The 15,943-nt window shown below is 33.1% G+C and overlaps 2 protein-coding genes across 3 annotated transcripts; both read right to left on the bottom strand.

The window, feature by feature from the left end:
- Positions 1-1,682: 1,682 nt before the first annotated feature.
- On the bottom strand, positions 1,683-4,251 carry LOC107414323 (probable purine permease 11). Its single transcript, XM_016022436.4, has 2 exons — positions 3,767-4,251; positions 1,683-3,642 (listed from the first exon to the last, which is right to left on the bottom strand). Exons 1-2 carry the CDS (start codon positions 3,807-3,809, stop codon positions 2,528-2,530), a joined length of 1,158 nt encoding a protein of 385 aa, XP_015877922.3. The 5' UTR covers positions 3,810-4,251; the 3' UTR covers positions 1,683-2,527.
- A 204-nt stretch (positions 4,252-4,455) lies between these two features.
- LOC107414299 (SH2 domain-containing protein B) lies at positions 4,456-13,030 on the bottom strand. Of its 2 annotated transcripts, XR_003055147.3 has the most exons (13): positions 12,637-13,030; positions 12,335-12,523; positions 11,138-11,347; positions 10,921-11,010; positions 10,234-10,311; positions 9,967-10,131; positions 9,205-9,573; positions 7,990-8,273; positions 7,202-7,364; positions 5,353-5,702; positions 5,087-5,164; positions 4,649-4,974; positions 4,456-4,543 (listed from the first exon to the last, which is right to left on the bottom strand). XR_003055147.3 is itself a non-coding variant. In XM_016022409.4 (12 exons), the coding sequence occupies exons 1-12, from the start codon at positions 12,790-12,792 to the stop codon at positions 4,947-4,949; spliced, it is 2,160 nt and encodes a 719-aa protein (XP_015877895.3). In that variant the 5' UTR covers positions 12,793-13,030; the 3' UTR covers positions 4,456-4,946. The 2 variants fall into 2 exon arrangements, 1 of the variants encoding a protein (XP_015877895.3); XM_016022409.4 differs by having other exon boundaries at positions 4,456-4,974.
- Between the last annotated feature and the right edge of the window lie 2,913 nt (positions 13,031-15,943).

The raw sequence follows: 15,943 nt of genomic DNA, 5'->3' as shown, positions 1-15,943 counted from the left end.
AAAAATGTCCTTTCCCAATATGCCAATATAACAAATGTCAAAAAAGGTATTACTTTTTATAATTTTATTAAGTCTTTTTTTTTTTTCTAAAGTCAAATTTCATATGTGTAAGCAACAATATGAATTAACAAGTTTCAAACTAATTGTTAGTATAACTTATTTTAAATATTGGCACCAGAATTAATTGGGTAAATTTCAAAATAGCTTACTCTACTTTATCAATCACTAACCATGAAAGTCCTTCTTGGATATGATAGTCACTGGATCAGTTTACACTGGATCATCAAATTATGAATAAAGATACTTTTAAGTTGCTTCTCTTGGAAGAATCCACTAGGAAGAAGGGGCAAAATATTAGTATAGAGAATTTCAGTTTTTAATATTCCTTAAAAGACAATTGTGAGGAAAATTAAAATGCCATAAAATTGAGAACAAAAAATTTGAACCTTTTTAAGTTTTGTTGTTATATAAAAAACATATAACAATTTTCATTTTCCTCAATTTTATTTATACTCATCGATTTCAATTACCTTCTATCATAGGGTAAATTTGATTTAAAAAAAAAGAAAAGGTAATGGTCCTTAGAATGTCAATTTTAATGTTAAACCATAATAATTGGATTTGGCACAGATCAAAATGAATATGAATGTAGATGAAATTAGAAAGATTCTAGATAAATTGTCGACTATTCGGGAAAGAAGCCGAATGACTATCAAAAGCAAACTGCGTACCAAAAGCAAACATAGCATAGCATGTAATGGAACTCAAAATATATAATAATGCTATTAAAATAACTTAAAAAAAGTTTTTTTTTTTTTTTAAAAAAATCTTTATTTTTATTTTGTATTGATTTGATTTTTTAATATATATATATATATATTTTATATATATATTAATACATGTTTTTTTTGTTTTGGTCTCACCTCATGATGTTTCGGGTGTTTGTGTAGTGAACGTATAAACAACTGACACGTGTCTAGTGTGGGTTGTGGGCCCACAGCCCAGCCTATGTGCCATGTCGGCAAATCGCATGGCTTTGGTTCGAGAGCTGGCCTGAAGGCCCTTCGCCACGATTGTTTGACGGGTTGGCCCTTTGTCCCTTGGGCTTTTTGGCCTTCGGTCAATATGGAGAACCAATTTTTTAAACAAAAATTTCATATATATATATATATATATAATTTATCAACTCCATCAATTTCATTTAAATGTAATCAGAAATTAAAACAATTTATTGATAATTTTCTTATTTTCCTTGGCTGACCCAGTCTAGTTAAGTTCTAACCAAAATATTTAAAATTATTGTCTCAAAAAAAGTCCAAAGACAGCTTACTTGCTATCTGTCCAAACATGTGGCGCCCAACAAATTATTAAATGTCAAACTGGAAATTAGAGCAAATAAAATGGGGGAAGAAAAGAAAATTAAATAAATAAATGTCAAGCTGCGAATTAGAATGAAAACGAATAAATGTCAATCTGGGTTTGGGAATCAAAGCAATGATTTTGATGTTAACATTCCATAATCCCCACAACTTCCAACCCAATTAACATCACTTTATTGATTTATTTTGAAAAGAACACTTTTGTAGTCCAAGTTGTTAAGCAACCAAGAAACAGTAAAAAGTAAAATTAAAATGTAAGTAAATGAGGGAATGTCAAAACAAAAGGTCCCATTAACACTGCTTTCTGCTTTGTAATCTTGTTGCCCAAGCCAAAAATGTGCTGGTGACTATGAATATCCTAATCTCATTTCCAATTATAATCCATAAATCCAACCTCCAAATAACCTTCTTTCTTTCTTTCTTCTTCTTTGGATTGATTATAGAGCCATGTCAACTCCTGGTTATGCTCTTACAGAAGCTTATGTCATGCGGAAACTCCACAAACAGAAAACTAAAGCAAATTGAACAACAGCAAACAGCCAAGGCTTCTTCAGGCGAAACTCATGAGTTTCCTGGGCGTAAAGAAAATCCATCCAAGCAACTCATGATCATCATCAATCCAAAGTGAAACAGAGCAATTCTAGTGGTTCTGTTTTCAGGGTGTTCAACAAAATCCATCTAAGCAACTCCTAGATGATGATAGTTGATTTTCATGAAATGGAAGCTGGGTGATGGTGATAATGGATATCATATATGTATATACAGATATTTTCTGCTGTAAATGAAGTTGGAAACTGGGTCCTGTTATACTTAGAAGTTGATATGTATTGTACAGAAATCATATATATATATATATATCTGATTTGCTCTGTAAATGGATTTTTGTAAATTGATTAAGCTGTCTTCATTTGAGGATTCATCATCAGATTTCTCATTAGATTATCGATATGCAGGCCATGGTTTCACATAATCACCAGCAAAGTTGCTCTGAAATCATATATATATATATATATATATATTATAAACAAATCAAGAAGATCCATCTTGATGTGAAAACTTGAGTGCGTCGGCAGTTTCTAAACAAAAACAAAGTTCATTTTTTTCCCCCCTATTCCTAAACAACAATTCTTAAGCCAAATTAATAAGCATTACGAACTAGAACTATCAAGTACAGCATTTGAACCATTGTTTTCAGTAGTTTTGGCCTCCTGGTCATCAAGGTATTGCTGGTAGATATAAGAAGCAAAACCCCATATGGCCAACAACATTGCCACCACCTTAACTCCATCCATCTTTTCCTTGTACAATACCACACCACCAACAGGTGCAAGTGGCAAAGTAAACATACTGACAACATTCGAGAACAGAGACGACACGATGAAGATCAACCCCACAACTCCAACTGAACAGACCTGCCAAGCCAGAGCTATCCCAACCAAAGTCATTACATAAACAGCTTTCCCTTTCTCAGACCTTTCCATTTCACACTTCAATTCCTTCCATTCACCGCTTGCGAGCAAACCCACTATGCAAATTAATGTAGCAACAAAAGATGTGTAAATCTGCATGTCTAAGACCACTGAAAAGCTTTCCTTTTTCAGTATCTTTTCAAAGGAGAACTGCATGAGAGACAGCAGGAGTGCATAACCTGCGGATGCAGCAAGAGTGCATGAGAAACCGGCTATGTATTGTGCCTTTGAATCCTTTTTTTCATGGTCTTCTTGATCTGAGGACTCAGAATAGTCTGAAATGAGTGAGGCTGATAAGCTGATAATAACTACAGAGTTGAGTATGAGAGCTGTGAACTTCTGAGAATTGATGAAGAAAGAAAAGATTGCATTGAATGCTAACTGTGCGGCACAAAGAAGAGAGTACGTAGACAAAGGAAGATAATGAAGCCCGACCGAATACAAAAAGTTGTCCCCTGCCAATAGCGTTCCAAGGAAGAAGTAAAGAGAGGCAAGACTGAGAACAGAAGGCTTAGAAATGAAGGTTGTTGTTGTTGATTCAGTGGGGAGGCTTTTGGCCGAGGGTAGGAAGAAGCGTGGGAGGAGAAGGACTGGAAATGCTGCAGATTGGACAAGTGTTGCCATCCATAAAGATTCTCCTCCTCCTTTGAAGTAAAACCTACCCAATACGGTAGCGGCTGATTGTCCAACCAGTAAAAAGGCAACGTTGAACGCCACCATGAGCCACCATTTCCAGTGCTTGAGCTTCGGAAGTGGCTTCTGATCTTCACTGACCAAGATTAGTTCTTGCATTTCTGTAACATGGTAGAAAACAGAAACTGATTATTGGCGTACCTGTTAAAAAATAGTCCAAAAGATGTTGAAGTTGTGTGTGTGTGTGTGTGTTTGTGTGCGTGACCAAGAAAGAAAGAGACAGACCAAGAATGCCGTTTTCGACAAGAGCTTCAGTACTTCTCTCCATCAACCATTCAAACAGAGACCAGGAAACAAACAACTATTATACCATCAATCTGGAAGTGATCGATATCTTTTGCGTATTCGAAACCTGTTGTGATAATGTTGTTTATGATGGATGCTCTTCGCGTAGTTTTTTACGTCTTTGTTGGGCAATGGATTTTCTCTTTTGCATCTTTCCTTCGGTGGCCGCCATGATTTTGGTTCCTTTTGGACGGTTTAATCACTATGAATTGGTACAAGACAAGCATATACAAACACAATGATACCAAAACTATTTTGTATATTAACTCTCTAAGATGGACGAGAAACTGCTTAACTAAAAATTTGTTTAATCCTCCAATGGAATATTGAACTCAAAACCTTGATGGTGGGGAATTAATTGTCCGTTACGATCAAATTATTTACATTATAAAATTTGTAGTAACTAATAAAATTCCAAACAATTTTTATTTATTATCCGACAACCACACAAGTCAAATTTCTCAAATGCAAGGAAATTGTATAATCTAATAATGTTCGAGAGAGGAAATGTTTAACGTGATAAAAAAAGTTCAGCAATAATATACACCAATATTCAAAGAAATGAACATGAGAAAGGAAAGTACTATCAGATTGAATTGTTCAACGAAGAAATGTTTTTTTGGACACGGTTGCAGCTGTAGGATAGTTAGTATTTTCGGATAGAAATTTACAAGGCAATGTTATTATCTTTACGTTCCATAATATCCACTTCGGGGCCTAGATACAGTAAAAGTTTCCACAACAAAATGTTAGGCCTAGCTGATACCAAATCCCATATGATGGATATACAAGAAAAATTCAATAATCAATGCTCTCTTTCACCTTCTACTCTTCTGAGTATAAATCCTTCCTTTAGTTGTTCCCTATTCTTGTCAGTTCAGCTTATGGTCCCCATAGCCATGGTCTTCTAAATTTGACTTCAAATTGATTTGGTAGAGTGCCATCCAATTCTTGAAGCAGTCAGCAGGTAACAATTTCCGAAAGTTTTCTCTTCTCTATTCCATGTTTTCCTATTCTCTCAACATGTCAATGAATGAAATTATGTGCAAAAGAAGCTCAAAGAAAGCATTAAAAAAAAGGCCAAAAAAACTATCTTCGAAAGCACACATATTATGGATCTCTAGCACGCACATTGACGTCTTATTATCCTGCAAAATATTTTAAGAAATGAATATTTGAAAACTTTCAATAAATGACATATAAGGCAGTTCAGTCTAAGCAATAGAATATATTAAAATAAAGATAACATATTTATCTTGCCTTCCCAATCGAGAGAGTTCGGGCTCTGCAAGAAGCATGTCTTGTAGTGATTGCACTTCTTCGTCTCTTTCAGCAGAACTACAATATCACAAGCAGGCAACAATTGTTTTCAGTCATTTCAATCAGGGATTTTTCATAATCTAAAGGATATTTATTTGCAACATAGTCCTCCCATTGGCATAACCAAAATGAAACTATTCAAAAGATTTCCATTGTCGTGCATGTAAAATTACCTACAGCAAGGAAAAAGATATTGAACTACACACCTATATGCGTGATCAGGAGAAAGCAGTCTGTGGTGAATAGTGTAATCACTGCCAATATATGTCACAACTAAGGTACCGGCATCTGGGTGGGGCCAGCTCCTTGAAGTCGGAAACCGAAGGATAAATGTCCCCGGGTCCTGAAGACCCCTTGGACCTTGAAGTGAAGATTCTGCCTCTTCTTTTGTAATAAATCCTTCTATCCACTTGGGTGTTGTACAACTCCACATTGCATTTATTGGTTCTCTTGATAATGTAAAAGCTACAGGGTATAACCAACACCACATCTGCTCAAAGTTCTCCTGGGCCACATATTCTTGGCATCCAGCAATTCTTCTCAAAAGCTCAAAGTCCTGAAGTGACGGATAAATTTGAATAGAAAACTTTTAGCAGGCAAAGATTCCACAGTATGGTTCACACCCAGAACATATTAATGTACTATGACTTCATTTTACTGGGTTTCTAGGATGCAGTAAATTCCTATTATACCTCAAGTTTACTCAACACCAGTATCAATGGTAGAGACAGAAAGCATCAGTTTTACCAAGTTAAGCATCAAACAATCTTCATATCATCAAAAAGAGCAGAAATGTACAACTGCATGTAGCCAAAATAATGTTGTAGTAATTAAAACTAAATACATTCCTTCAAACGATGATAACCACTTTGCCAAGAGGATTCGCAGGGAATTGTTTTTCTGACTACAGATTCTAATTGAGAAATACCAGAGATAATAGAAATGTAGCTTGTGTAGCTGCTTTTGGCTTTTCTATGGTTTAGTTCCTTCTTGCTTTTCTTATTATTTGTAAACAGAAATTCAATTTGTTCTAATGTAGAACCTGGAAAAGAGAAAGAAACAAAGAAAAACCAGGCAGAGAATATAATACCTGAAGTCTTAAATAATTCACTATTTATCTCCTTGTATAAGTTCTTATGACAGTCACTACAAGTCTCAAAAATAATAATTGTCTAATAATTAAATTCTTCAACCTACATCAATTACTTACTACTTTGCCAAAATAAGTTACAAAAGAGCAGAACCAGAATCAATCTCTTCCAGCCTATGATGGCCTTACGTGGATCATAATCAAAGCTGCATAAATACATCCATTATCCTTTCATTCTTGTATTATTATTCCAGCTGAACAACGCTCATGAGAAAAGGGAAACACAGAACTGAATATTAATAATAATAAAAAATGGGGCTCGATGACTACAGATTTCAACTGAAACCTAACAAGTTATTTGGAAGTCATAAGCACATGGTTGAGACAAAATGACAAATGACACATGCTCCTAGAATTACAATACCAAACTGTCAGCCACGTAAAATGAGTCCTAAAGATAAGCGGGTCTCATATCAAAAGAGCACCCATTATATATAGTACACTGGGGCAAGCACTGAAAGGGAAAAACGGATGTTTCAGATCCATATGCATTAACAAATGTAAGTCAAGCATGATATTATCTTTGCCTTTTACATCATATTTGGAAAGCAACATAAACCAGGTCACTGGACAAAACTTTATGGCACTTCAATACATCAGAACATGATCATTGAACCTACCCAGAATGTGATTTGTACTCTAAAAATGAATAAAATTAGTCATTCTCACTGTCATACACGATCTGAAGTGAATGAGAATGTACTTTTTATTGTACATTCTAATATAATCTATAACATTTATAATGCATGTAAAGCCAGAAAACTTATTAACTGGACTTCTATTTTGTTTCTTCCAAAAAAAAGCAAGACAGAAAATTTATTAATGTGTCAACCTCAGTAACAAAATGTTTCCAACCGAGAACATGAATCTAAGAGAGAAAAAAACTGAGACTATGAGAAGAAAACCTGCTGTGAGAGAGATCTAGAACTGCAACCGGCAATCTTCATAAATTGTTCTTCAATCTCAAAAACCATACTTTCCCACTGAACATGGTGGTTATTTTGTGAGATTAAATTCCAGGCTTTCCTTCCTTCTTCTATCAATCTTTTGGCCATTATTATTTGGTTCCTGAGGTAAAAATAGAAATAAAAAAAAGTGAAATAATAAGAGGAATTATGTTTGCTTTTTCAAAAGAAGAGTTATCAAATATCATTGGATAGCAGCAGACAAAAATTAATTGACCACTTGCTTGACCCAATGATGAAATCTCAAAACAAGAACTCCTTATCTGCCTGATTATATTCTATGTTTTCCTTTTCACAGTTAGAGAAAAAGACACAGAAAGGAGGCACAGAAAACCAAAAGGCAAGGTATCTGATGTTGGATTTTTTGCGTGAGTGAGTTTCACTAAATGGAAAATGAAGGTTGGTCCAACCTAAGGGTATACGTCATTGGCATAATTGTCAAGCACTCTTTTAGATGTATAATGAAGTAAATATTCAGCAAAAAGGAAATATTCATAAGGAAAGTGTCATTGGGATTTGAAACTGAAAAGAAAAACTGAAATTAAATAATTAAATAAAAGCCAACTAGGATATTATTTCTTGAAGAATTAGGAAGCATGTTAATTTTTTGCAGAATTCCAATGGCAACATGGCATATCAGAAGCATATTATCGTGTATTAATTGAAAGTCCAACAGGAGTAGTCATTAGAACCAAAATAATGAGAAAAAGGAAATCCTAAAAAATTACCTATGGTGTGAACATCCCGAATACAAGGAAACCTTATCAGCAAAATCTAAAATCTCTTCATTAGAAGCAGAGTTTGCTATCTCCTTGAGCAGAAGAGACCTCTCAGCTAAGCCTGCCAGAGAGTATTTAAATATGGACATATCTGACATTTGATTTCTATTACTTGATGTATTCTTGAGAGTAGAATTTTTCTCTTCAACACTCTCTGAATAAGATAAAGAGTCATCTGCTTCTTCGATGTTCTCAGATCTCCTCACTGAACTTGTCACAAAAGCATTCTCAACCTAATTTCCAACAAATTTGCAATGAGTTTCATTTTTAATATTAATGAGAATTACCATTAAAAATAAAAATAAAAGTATCAATGTCATCAACGAAAGTGCTCAGCAACGTTATACATAAATGATCAAAAGATTGAAACTCAACTCAACTAAGCCATTTCATTATAATTGATAAAAAGAATTCATTTCCACCATAGCTTATCAAATTTATCATAATCTACAAAATCATAAGCTTGAAAAACTTTATAAAATGCACTTCCTTTCTGGTTCAACAGAAGAAATACATTGAAACAGGTTCAATAGTAAAAAATACTGGAAATATTTGTTTGTGAAGGAATGTTTCTCTCTGTAAGTTCTGCTGCAAGGTGACAAGAAAACATGAAAATAGCTGTCTATTTGTTGTGAAGTAACAAAAACCTCAAATAAAGCAGGCAATATCAACTTAATATCTAGATGGACTCAAGTAAAAGAGCTGCTGCAAACAAACTTTTGAAAAACTAGATCTGGTTAGCATCCAAATGTTAGGACACAGATTGGCCGAATTAATAGTTGGGCTAAAATTAAGCCTATGTTAGCGTGCACAAAATAGATATATGACATGCAAAAAGGATTAAGAAGAACATTCATTACATCAAACTATGAATTGAATTGTGTCTTCCTTGCTAGGCATATGTCATCAACTACACAACTAAACCTTTAGTGAAGGGTGTACACCCCATATCCAAACCCATGTCATGTTAGATCCCGCATGAGTGTTCAAGATGAAATGTAACAGGAAGCCATATCAAAGTTTTCAAATAATCTTTCATAATTTGTAAAGGTGGACAAATCACCAATTTATACCATAAATCAGTATGGTCACGTTGACATCTATCGCTTATCTAATGTAATTTTCATGGAAAAAACGAAGCTAATGCCATAAAAAGGTAACTACCTGATTGGCAGTCCATGCATGAGAATTGCATTCCTCATCTAGTGGCTCCAAGGGGGGATCACCTCTCAAGGTTGCAGAAATTCTATCTTGTCCTGACCTCATACACTTTGATAATGAACTGGGTTTTGCTTCACGTAAAGAATTGTGCTGAAGTTCCAAGTTATCTTCATCCAACACAAATGACTGGGATATACCAGTTGGGTGAACATCGGAGCTTGATCTTTTCCACGTATTGGAGGATACCCTAGGATTCCGGTTCCGTGAGATGCAACGAATAGGAGGTGACAATGCCTTCAAAAAAGGATACTCTTCCATCTTACGGACGTCAAACCTAATGCGAAAAAGCCTATTGTCACATTTGGATGATAGCTGAAATGGGAAAGACAGAGTAAACAATCAAACCATTAACATATTCCAGCAGAAACTGGAAATAAACGGAATAATATAAAACTAAAAATAAAATCCAACATATTCAAAGTACTTTTCCTTAGAAAGGAAATGCGTCGCAAGGCTTTCCAGTCTACAAGATTTACCTTCTCAATCTAGAAAGGAAATGCTTGGGACTGAGTAATACAAATGCAATGAACAATGAACAAAATCTGAATAATTCATGAGTTGAAATGAGCTCCAAACAAACATGTCTAATTAAGAGAAAATGAAATAAAATACACAACAAAATATTAATGGCCTATCATGAGCATACCCATACATCTTCACACAAGATACACCAAGAAATAATCATTTTTAAATTAATCTAATGACCTGAGATATCTTGAGCCTAAAGGATGCACGCCCATGTAACAGTTTAGTTGGTCTATCACAAGAATCAAACTCAATTCCATCAAAGCTAGCTAAAAGAGGAGCTTCCCCATCGCTTGTTTGCTCAACAGGTGCCCCATTGTCTGCATACGTAAGCGAAGCAACAACCTATTACAAGAGAAACAATGTTTATAAGTGAGTGCTAAAATTGCTGCAATAACTAACATTAAACAATTTGACCAGTCATATATGCAGAAGCCAGACAAAAACCTCCATTTCCTTGCTTATAGGCTGGCCAGAGGCATCTAGGGAAACAACATCCAAAGAAAAATTCCTCCGACAAGATGCCTGCAATATGATAAGCAGAAGAAGGAAAGATGCATTAGAAGAAATACAATGTCAGCAAGTAACCTTACATCAAATTATTTTACATAACAAAAAACTGTATAACATCATGCTCTGAGATGGCAAAGGGAATCCTTACCATGAAAAATATTTGAATGGAAGTGTTCCCAGAACCAAGGTAGTTTAACAAACATATCACCCAAGAGAGATTGAAAAAAAAAAAAAAAGGAAGAAGAAGAAAAGAAAAGAAAAGGGAAGTATTTTTGACAAATCATCTTGGCACTTGAATAGAAACATCCAATGGTGCACAAGCAATGGGAAGCAATAGGTAGTTAAGGCAATGATTTAAACACCATTGGACCTATCCAATCAAGCGCCAAGATGATATTAAATATCTTGGTACATGGAATCTTCCCCATACTTGAAATTAATGTTAAAATAAATTCTTACAACTTAAAGATGAAAGACCCAAGTTAAAATCCCAACTACTACTACTCCTAGTAATGAGAAAACAAACAAACGAACAAAAAAACTATTACATAATTCCATTTCAAACATAAAATGTAAATGTTAGGAAAACCAGGAAAAAGGTACATAGATATGCACACTAACCTTGCCACCAACAATACTCCAAATGCCATCAAGGCCTTCTTCAATCTCCGTGGTAGAGGAATTATCAATAGACAATTGTAGAGGTGGGTCCTGACATTAGAAAAATCTATAAGAAAATTTTAAGTAAATCGTTTTGGGCACTGAGAGTTTGTGCGACCAAAAACAATATGACAAGGAGAAACCCTACTGAAATTTAAGATGTACAACTACGATACACCTTAGCATAGTGTTCCTTAATAGATGAAGTTAAAGACAAAACTTTCAGATTCTTGATGTAACCCAGCACACAGTTTCCATCTCCACCTCTGCTAACCAAATTGATCTTCCTCAAAACACTTGAAGTGGAATCTTCCTTTAACAAAGAAGATAGAGGCTTCTCTCCAACCATCTCCCCATCAATGTGCAGCCGTAAAAAATTATTAGAAACCTTTAAATTAATACATCAATGTTAGCATCTCAACATCCCAAAAAACGAACACAAAAGAATTAAATAAACCAAAGCAATTAGTAAGGTATGACCAAGCTGCTTCTATTGTGTTAAGTGTAAGACATTTAATGAGCAGACCTCAGGTACAAAGATGCTCACTTTTTCAGATGGAAGGAGCCTAAATATCTTAGCCCAAAAATTATTAGTTTGTGCTGTGCAGATATACTGTTATTTCATGACAATGTTATGATCAATGGGCATATCAATGCTATGTTCATTTGCTTATTTCCTAAAAAGTTGACAGCTACAAAGTCACTGAATTCCCATCCCATCTAGGAGCAATTGTTAAAAGAAGGTAGATATTTCTTTAACAGCAAACCAGGCAGGGGAATCTTAGACTTAGTTAAAGGAGTGGCTTTTCAGATTGAGTTCGAAACATCCTACGAATCTATAACCATGTCAATTGAGATATTAAGGACTTGAGCCAAGGCAAAAAAAAAAAAAAAAAAAGAATGTGGGCGCATGGTTCCTTGAGATCAGTAAATTTTTTCCCTCTTTCTCAATGGAAAACCACGCAGCAAGTTTAATGCTTCTAGAGGATTGATAGCAGGGAACCCACTTTCACCGTGTTTTGTTGAAGAAAAATTATAGAAGCCAAAATGTGCGGATATGTATTCAAAGATCAAAGAAAGAGATTTGCTACCAAAAAAGATGAAAGAAAGACATATGTAAGATCGTAATTTACAAAATAAAAATAACAAAAAGCACATGGATACTTCAACAGATAAAAATCAGTTCTTTGCGATCACCACAGAGTAAAGTAAAATAAAGTTTGTTAGAAAAAAAAAAAAAAAAAAAAAAAAAAAAAAAAAAAAAAGACCACTAAATCATCTTACAATTTCACATACTTCCTCCTCCTCCCAAATGAATTTCTCTTCAGAGAATAATCAACCCTCTTTCTTGAACTAATCAGTAAAGATTACATACCTCACATCCAAAATGAACCCATTTTTCCGTAGGAAGCTCAGCATCCATTAATGCATGCGGAATTTCACCCAATGAAGCAGGATTGGAATCATTCAGAACTTCTTTGTGTAAAGGAAACAATGGCAGAAGCATCACCTTCTTCTTTTCATTTAAAACAAGAAAAGGAGCAACTTTGCCATCTGGGTTTTCCTGCATAGCCAAAAAAAAATAAAAATAAAAAATACTAACTTAATGAAAACTAAAAAAAAAAAAAAAATTGAAAATGGGTAGTTAGAGCGAGAGAGAGAGGGAGAGAGAGAGACCTGGTGAATGATTGTAGCAGGGAATGTAGTGGAGTTCGGGAGGTAAAGCCAAAAGCAAAGAGAAAAGCTTCCTTCTTTTTCATCAATTTCAATTTCAAGTCTCAAATCCTCAAGCAAAGAATAATCCTCGTTTTCCACAACTGCTTCATTAACCATTTTGATTCGCGTTCTCTCTGATCGACAAACAACCTCAGAAGCTCTTCAACAAACAAAGCCTCTTTGCATTTGCCAACCTTGTTTTCTTTCTCAAACCTCAAAACCTCACAAAAACAGAAAATTCCCTCTCTCTCTCTCTCTCTGTCTTTTTCTGTCTCTAAAGAGAACGAAGTTAGACTAACGGTTTGGCGGAACGGTGTGTTCCCGGTGGTGAGTCAACTGGACGAAGATCCAGTGCGCGTCAAAGGGAAAAGGAGAATTAAATTTTTCAATCCATATTGACCACATCAGCACTAGTGGAATTACTCAAATGACGTGGATAAATTTCATTGGTAATTATAAGAACATCCATTTTGTACTGCATAGAGCTGCTCGTATATTGGAAAATAAATACCCCTTTATGGCCCTTTGCTCCCTGTAAGGAGCATAAAATCCAGGGGCTGGTGGTGACCAGTTTCAGCGTCGGTCCAATTCTGGTCAACTAGAAATCGATGGGCCTTGTCTAGCTTAACCCAAGCCCAATCCCTTTTTTTTTTTTTTTTTCTTTTTACCTTTCATCCTTTGTTTTTCCTCTAAATTATTTATTTCCACTCCCTTCCATAAATGCTTGAATTGTTTTCTTTTTTTTTTTCTTAGCAATATAGCAATTATATGTTTAATTAGATAATTTTTTCCAAAATTTGTTAGATAAATGATTTATCTATTTTAAATCATTTTGCTTGATTAAAAAATCAATATATTATTTGGTAAATTATATTTATTTCATTAATAGTTATGAAGAAAATAGTGCAGACACAAAACTACATTAATTTTTGTTCTATCCTGTCATAATTTTAATCGGAAATATAATCCAATCTCTGGTGTGCTGCTTGTGACCACATAATTATAACCTCATCTAAGATAATATAATTAGTTATATAATGTAAAAACTAGAGCCGATGTGATGTGGTGTGATGTATATTTACAAGTTATTATTAATATGCAAATATCATCCTTTTACCAAAAAAATCTAAACCATCAGATGAAATTTTAGGGCAAACATGTTATTTATTATAAATAATGTACTGTTCATTTATTTTTTTATAGAAATAAAAAATTTAAAAAAAAAAAGAAAAAGAAAAGATAAAATGTCTGTACCAAAATTGGTGTGATGTATAATTATAAGATACCATAATAATTATTGAGTATTTTTATTTGGTATATTAATGAGGAAAAAAAATATTTTTTTTTATTTTTTTCAATTACAAGAAAAATTAAATACGTTCTCAATCATTTGATTTATATTTTAATTTATCTGAATTGTCGTCTATGTGTGTGTTTACATTATCTTGCAAAATTTCCAATCAATCCTTTTTATAACTCAAATTCAAAAGTGCAATAATTGGAAAGTCGAATCTTTACAATTTTGTCAACACAATGGATGGAAATAAAAATATCTTAAATTAATACTGCAACCAAAAAATCTAAACACAAAACAATATAACTAGTAAATACAATTAAAATACTAACAGATAAAATTAAATTAATTGTCTCACTGAAACCATGTTATGAGTGTTTGATCGTGAAGAAAGTGAAAGAAAATTAAGAAAGAACAACTACAAAAATTGATAGAGAATTCCTTTAAATGTATTTTCTGATAACACAGCTCACAAAGCAAGCTACTGATTGTATAACATTTTTATTTTTATTTTGTTTTTTTTTTGATAAACGATTGTATAACTATTTATATTACAACCACACAAAACACAAATTTTCTAGCTAACAAATTTAACTAATTAATTAGGAGATGTACGTGACTTCTTTTTAATAAGAACTAAAGTGGCATGAGGAGGATCATATACAATATTCTAACACCCCCACAAACAAAAAACCTCTAATGATTAGAGACTTATATTTGAAATCAAAAGAAAATACAAATATCAGTAGCAAGAAAAGTTAATAATCAAAAAACAAGATCAGTTGTTAAGGAAAAGAAATAATAAGATTGATTTTTCAAAGTTTTTCAAATCATCAAACTCACCTTGGTTTTTCTTTCTTATTGATTCTACAAACTAAATTTTTGAACATACTTTTCAACACTTTAAATCTATGTGCTGAAGATGGTAGCTTTTTCAAGACTTAAATTATTAACATTTTAGCTCCATTGCTAGTAATCCCAATTTTTGAAGTCAAAAAATTAGCAAGACATACACCGTTCACTTCTTGATGAATCATTATTAATATGATATCCCTAAAAGAAAAAATAATAATAATGTAATTAGTTAAAAAAAAAAAAACTGTCATAAATGAAATATTTTGAATGTATAATAAATTTCATATAAAAACTCTAAATCTTAAGACCAACCATAATCCTTAATATTGTGTAAGATATTTATTATTTACATGATCTTTTCTTCAACTTAATATTCTTTGTATTGGAATGCAGAACGCGTTTTTTTTTGCTTGGGGATATTTCTTATACTAACTATGTAAAATTGGTTACATAGTTTCACTTGTCAACAATTTCAGTACAACTTAGAAAACTTAATCAAAAGTAATGCATTATAGTGAAGTTCAAGGTACGTTATCAAGAAATTCAATATAATTATCAAGCTAATTTTTTTTTGAATTTATTATTATAATTGTGTATATTTTCTTAATTTTAGTATCTTTATACATCACACAAGTTGGTGTGATGCACAATTTTAGGGTACCATGATAATTATAAATCAGATGGAATTATTATTTTCAATTTGGTATATTATTGAGCCAAAAAAAAAACCATAATATTTTTTTTAATTTTTCCTTTCTCTAATGGGTTAATCTTTATCATTTTTTAAACATGCAACACAAATAATATGCCATGAATAAAACAAATCATAATAATATGAGTTAATTTCATAAACACCCTTCATTTTTCATATAATATCAAACACAACTTTAAATATCAAATACTTTCATAACACATCCCCAAATTAATAATAAAAGGGCAAAAAGGTAAATGAGTTATATGGTTTGCATTTGATAGTGATTGTGAGCATATTTGGTGTAAAATGTGTTAATAGATAATAATTGAGCAACTTGAATTGAAAAATTATTGACTAGGATAGTTATCATTAGCACATCCATCTAGATTTCTGTTGGTTTGAACAAGATGTATAAAATATATGTG

Source organism: Ziziphus jujuba, chromosome 11 (assembly GCF_031755915.1).
Source record: "Ziziphus jujuba cultivar Dongzao chromosome 11, ASM3175591v1".
NCBI lineage: Eukaryota > Viridiplantae > Streptophyta > Magnoliopsida > Rosales > Rhamnaceae > Ziziphus > Ziziphus jujuba.
This window is presented reverse-complemented; position numbering and strand designations above follow the sequence as displayed.

What these genes read in the sequence shown, in the direction of transcription:
- LOC107414323 (XM_016022436.4), bottom strand. Translation starts at nt 3,809, where the DNA reads ATGGAGAGAAGTACTGAAGCTCTTGTCGAAAACGGCATTCTTG. An exon ending in TGTCGAAAACGGCATTCTTG is followed by an intron (nt 3,643 to 3,766) that starts GTCTGTCTCTTT and finishes ACCATGTTACAG; the next exon opens with AAATGCAAGAACTAATCTTG.
- LOC107414299 (XM_016022409.4), bottom strand. Translation starts at nt 12,792, where the DNA reads ATGGTTAATGAAGCAGTTGTGGAAAACGAGGATTATTCTTTGCTTGAG. An exon ending in CTATAAGCAAGGAAATGGAG is followed by an intron (nt 10,132 to 10,233) that starts GTTTTTGTCTGG and finishes CTCTTGTAATAG; the next exon opens with GTTGTTGCTTCGCTTACGTA. An exon ending in ATGCATGGACTGCCAATCAG is followed by an intron (nt 8,274 to 9,204) that starts GTAGTTACCTTT and finishes GTTGGAAATTAG; the next exon opens with GTTGAGAATGCTTTTGTGAC.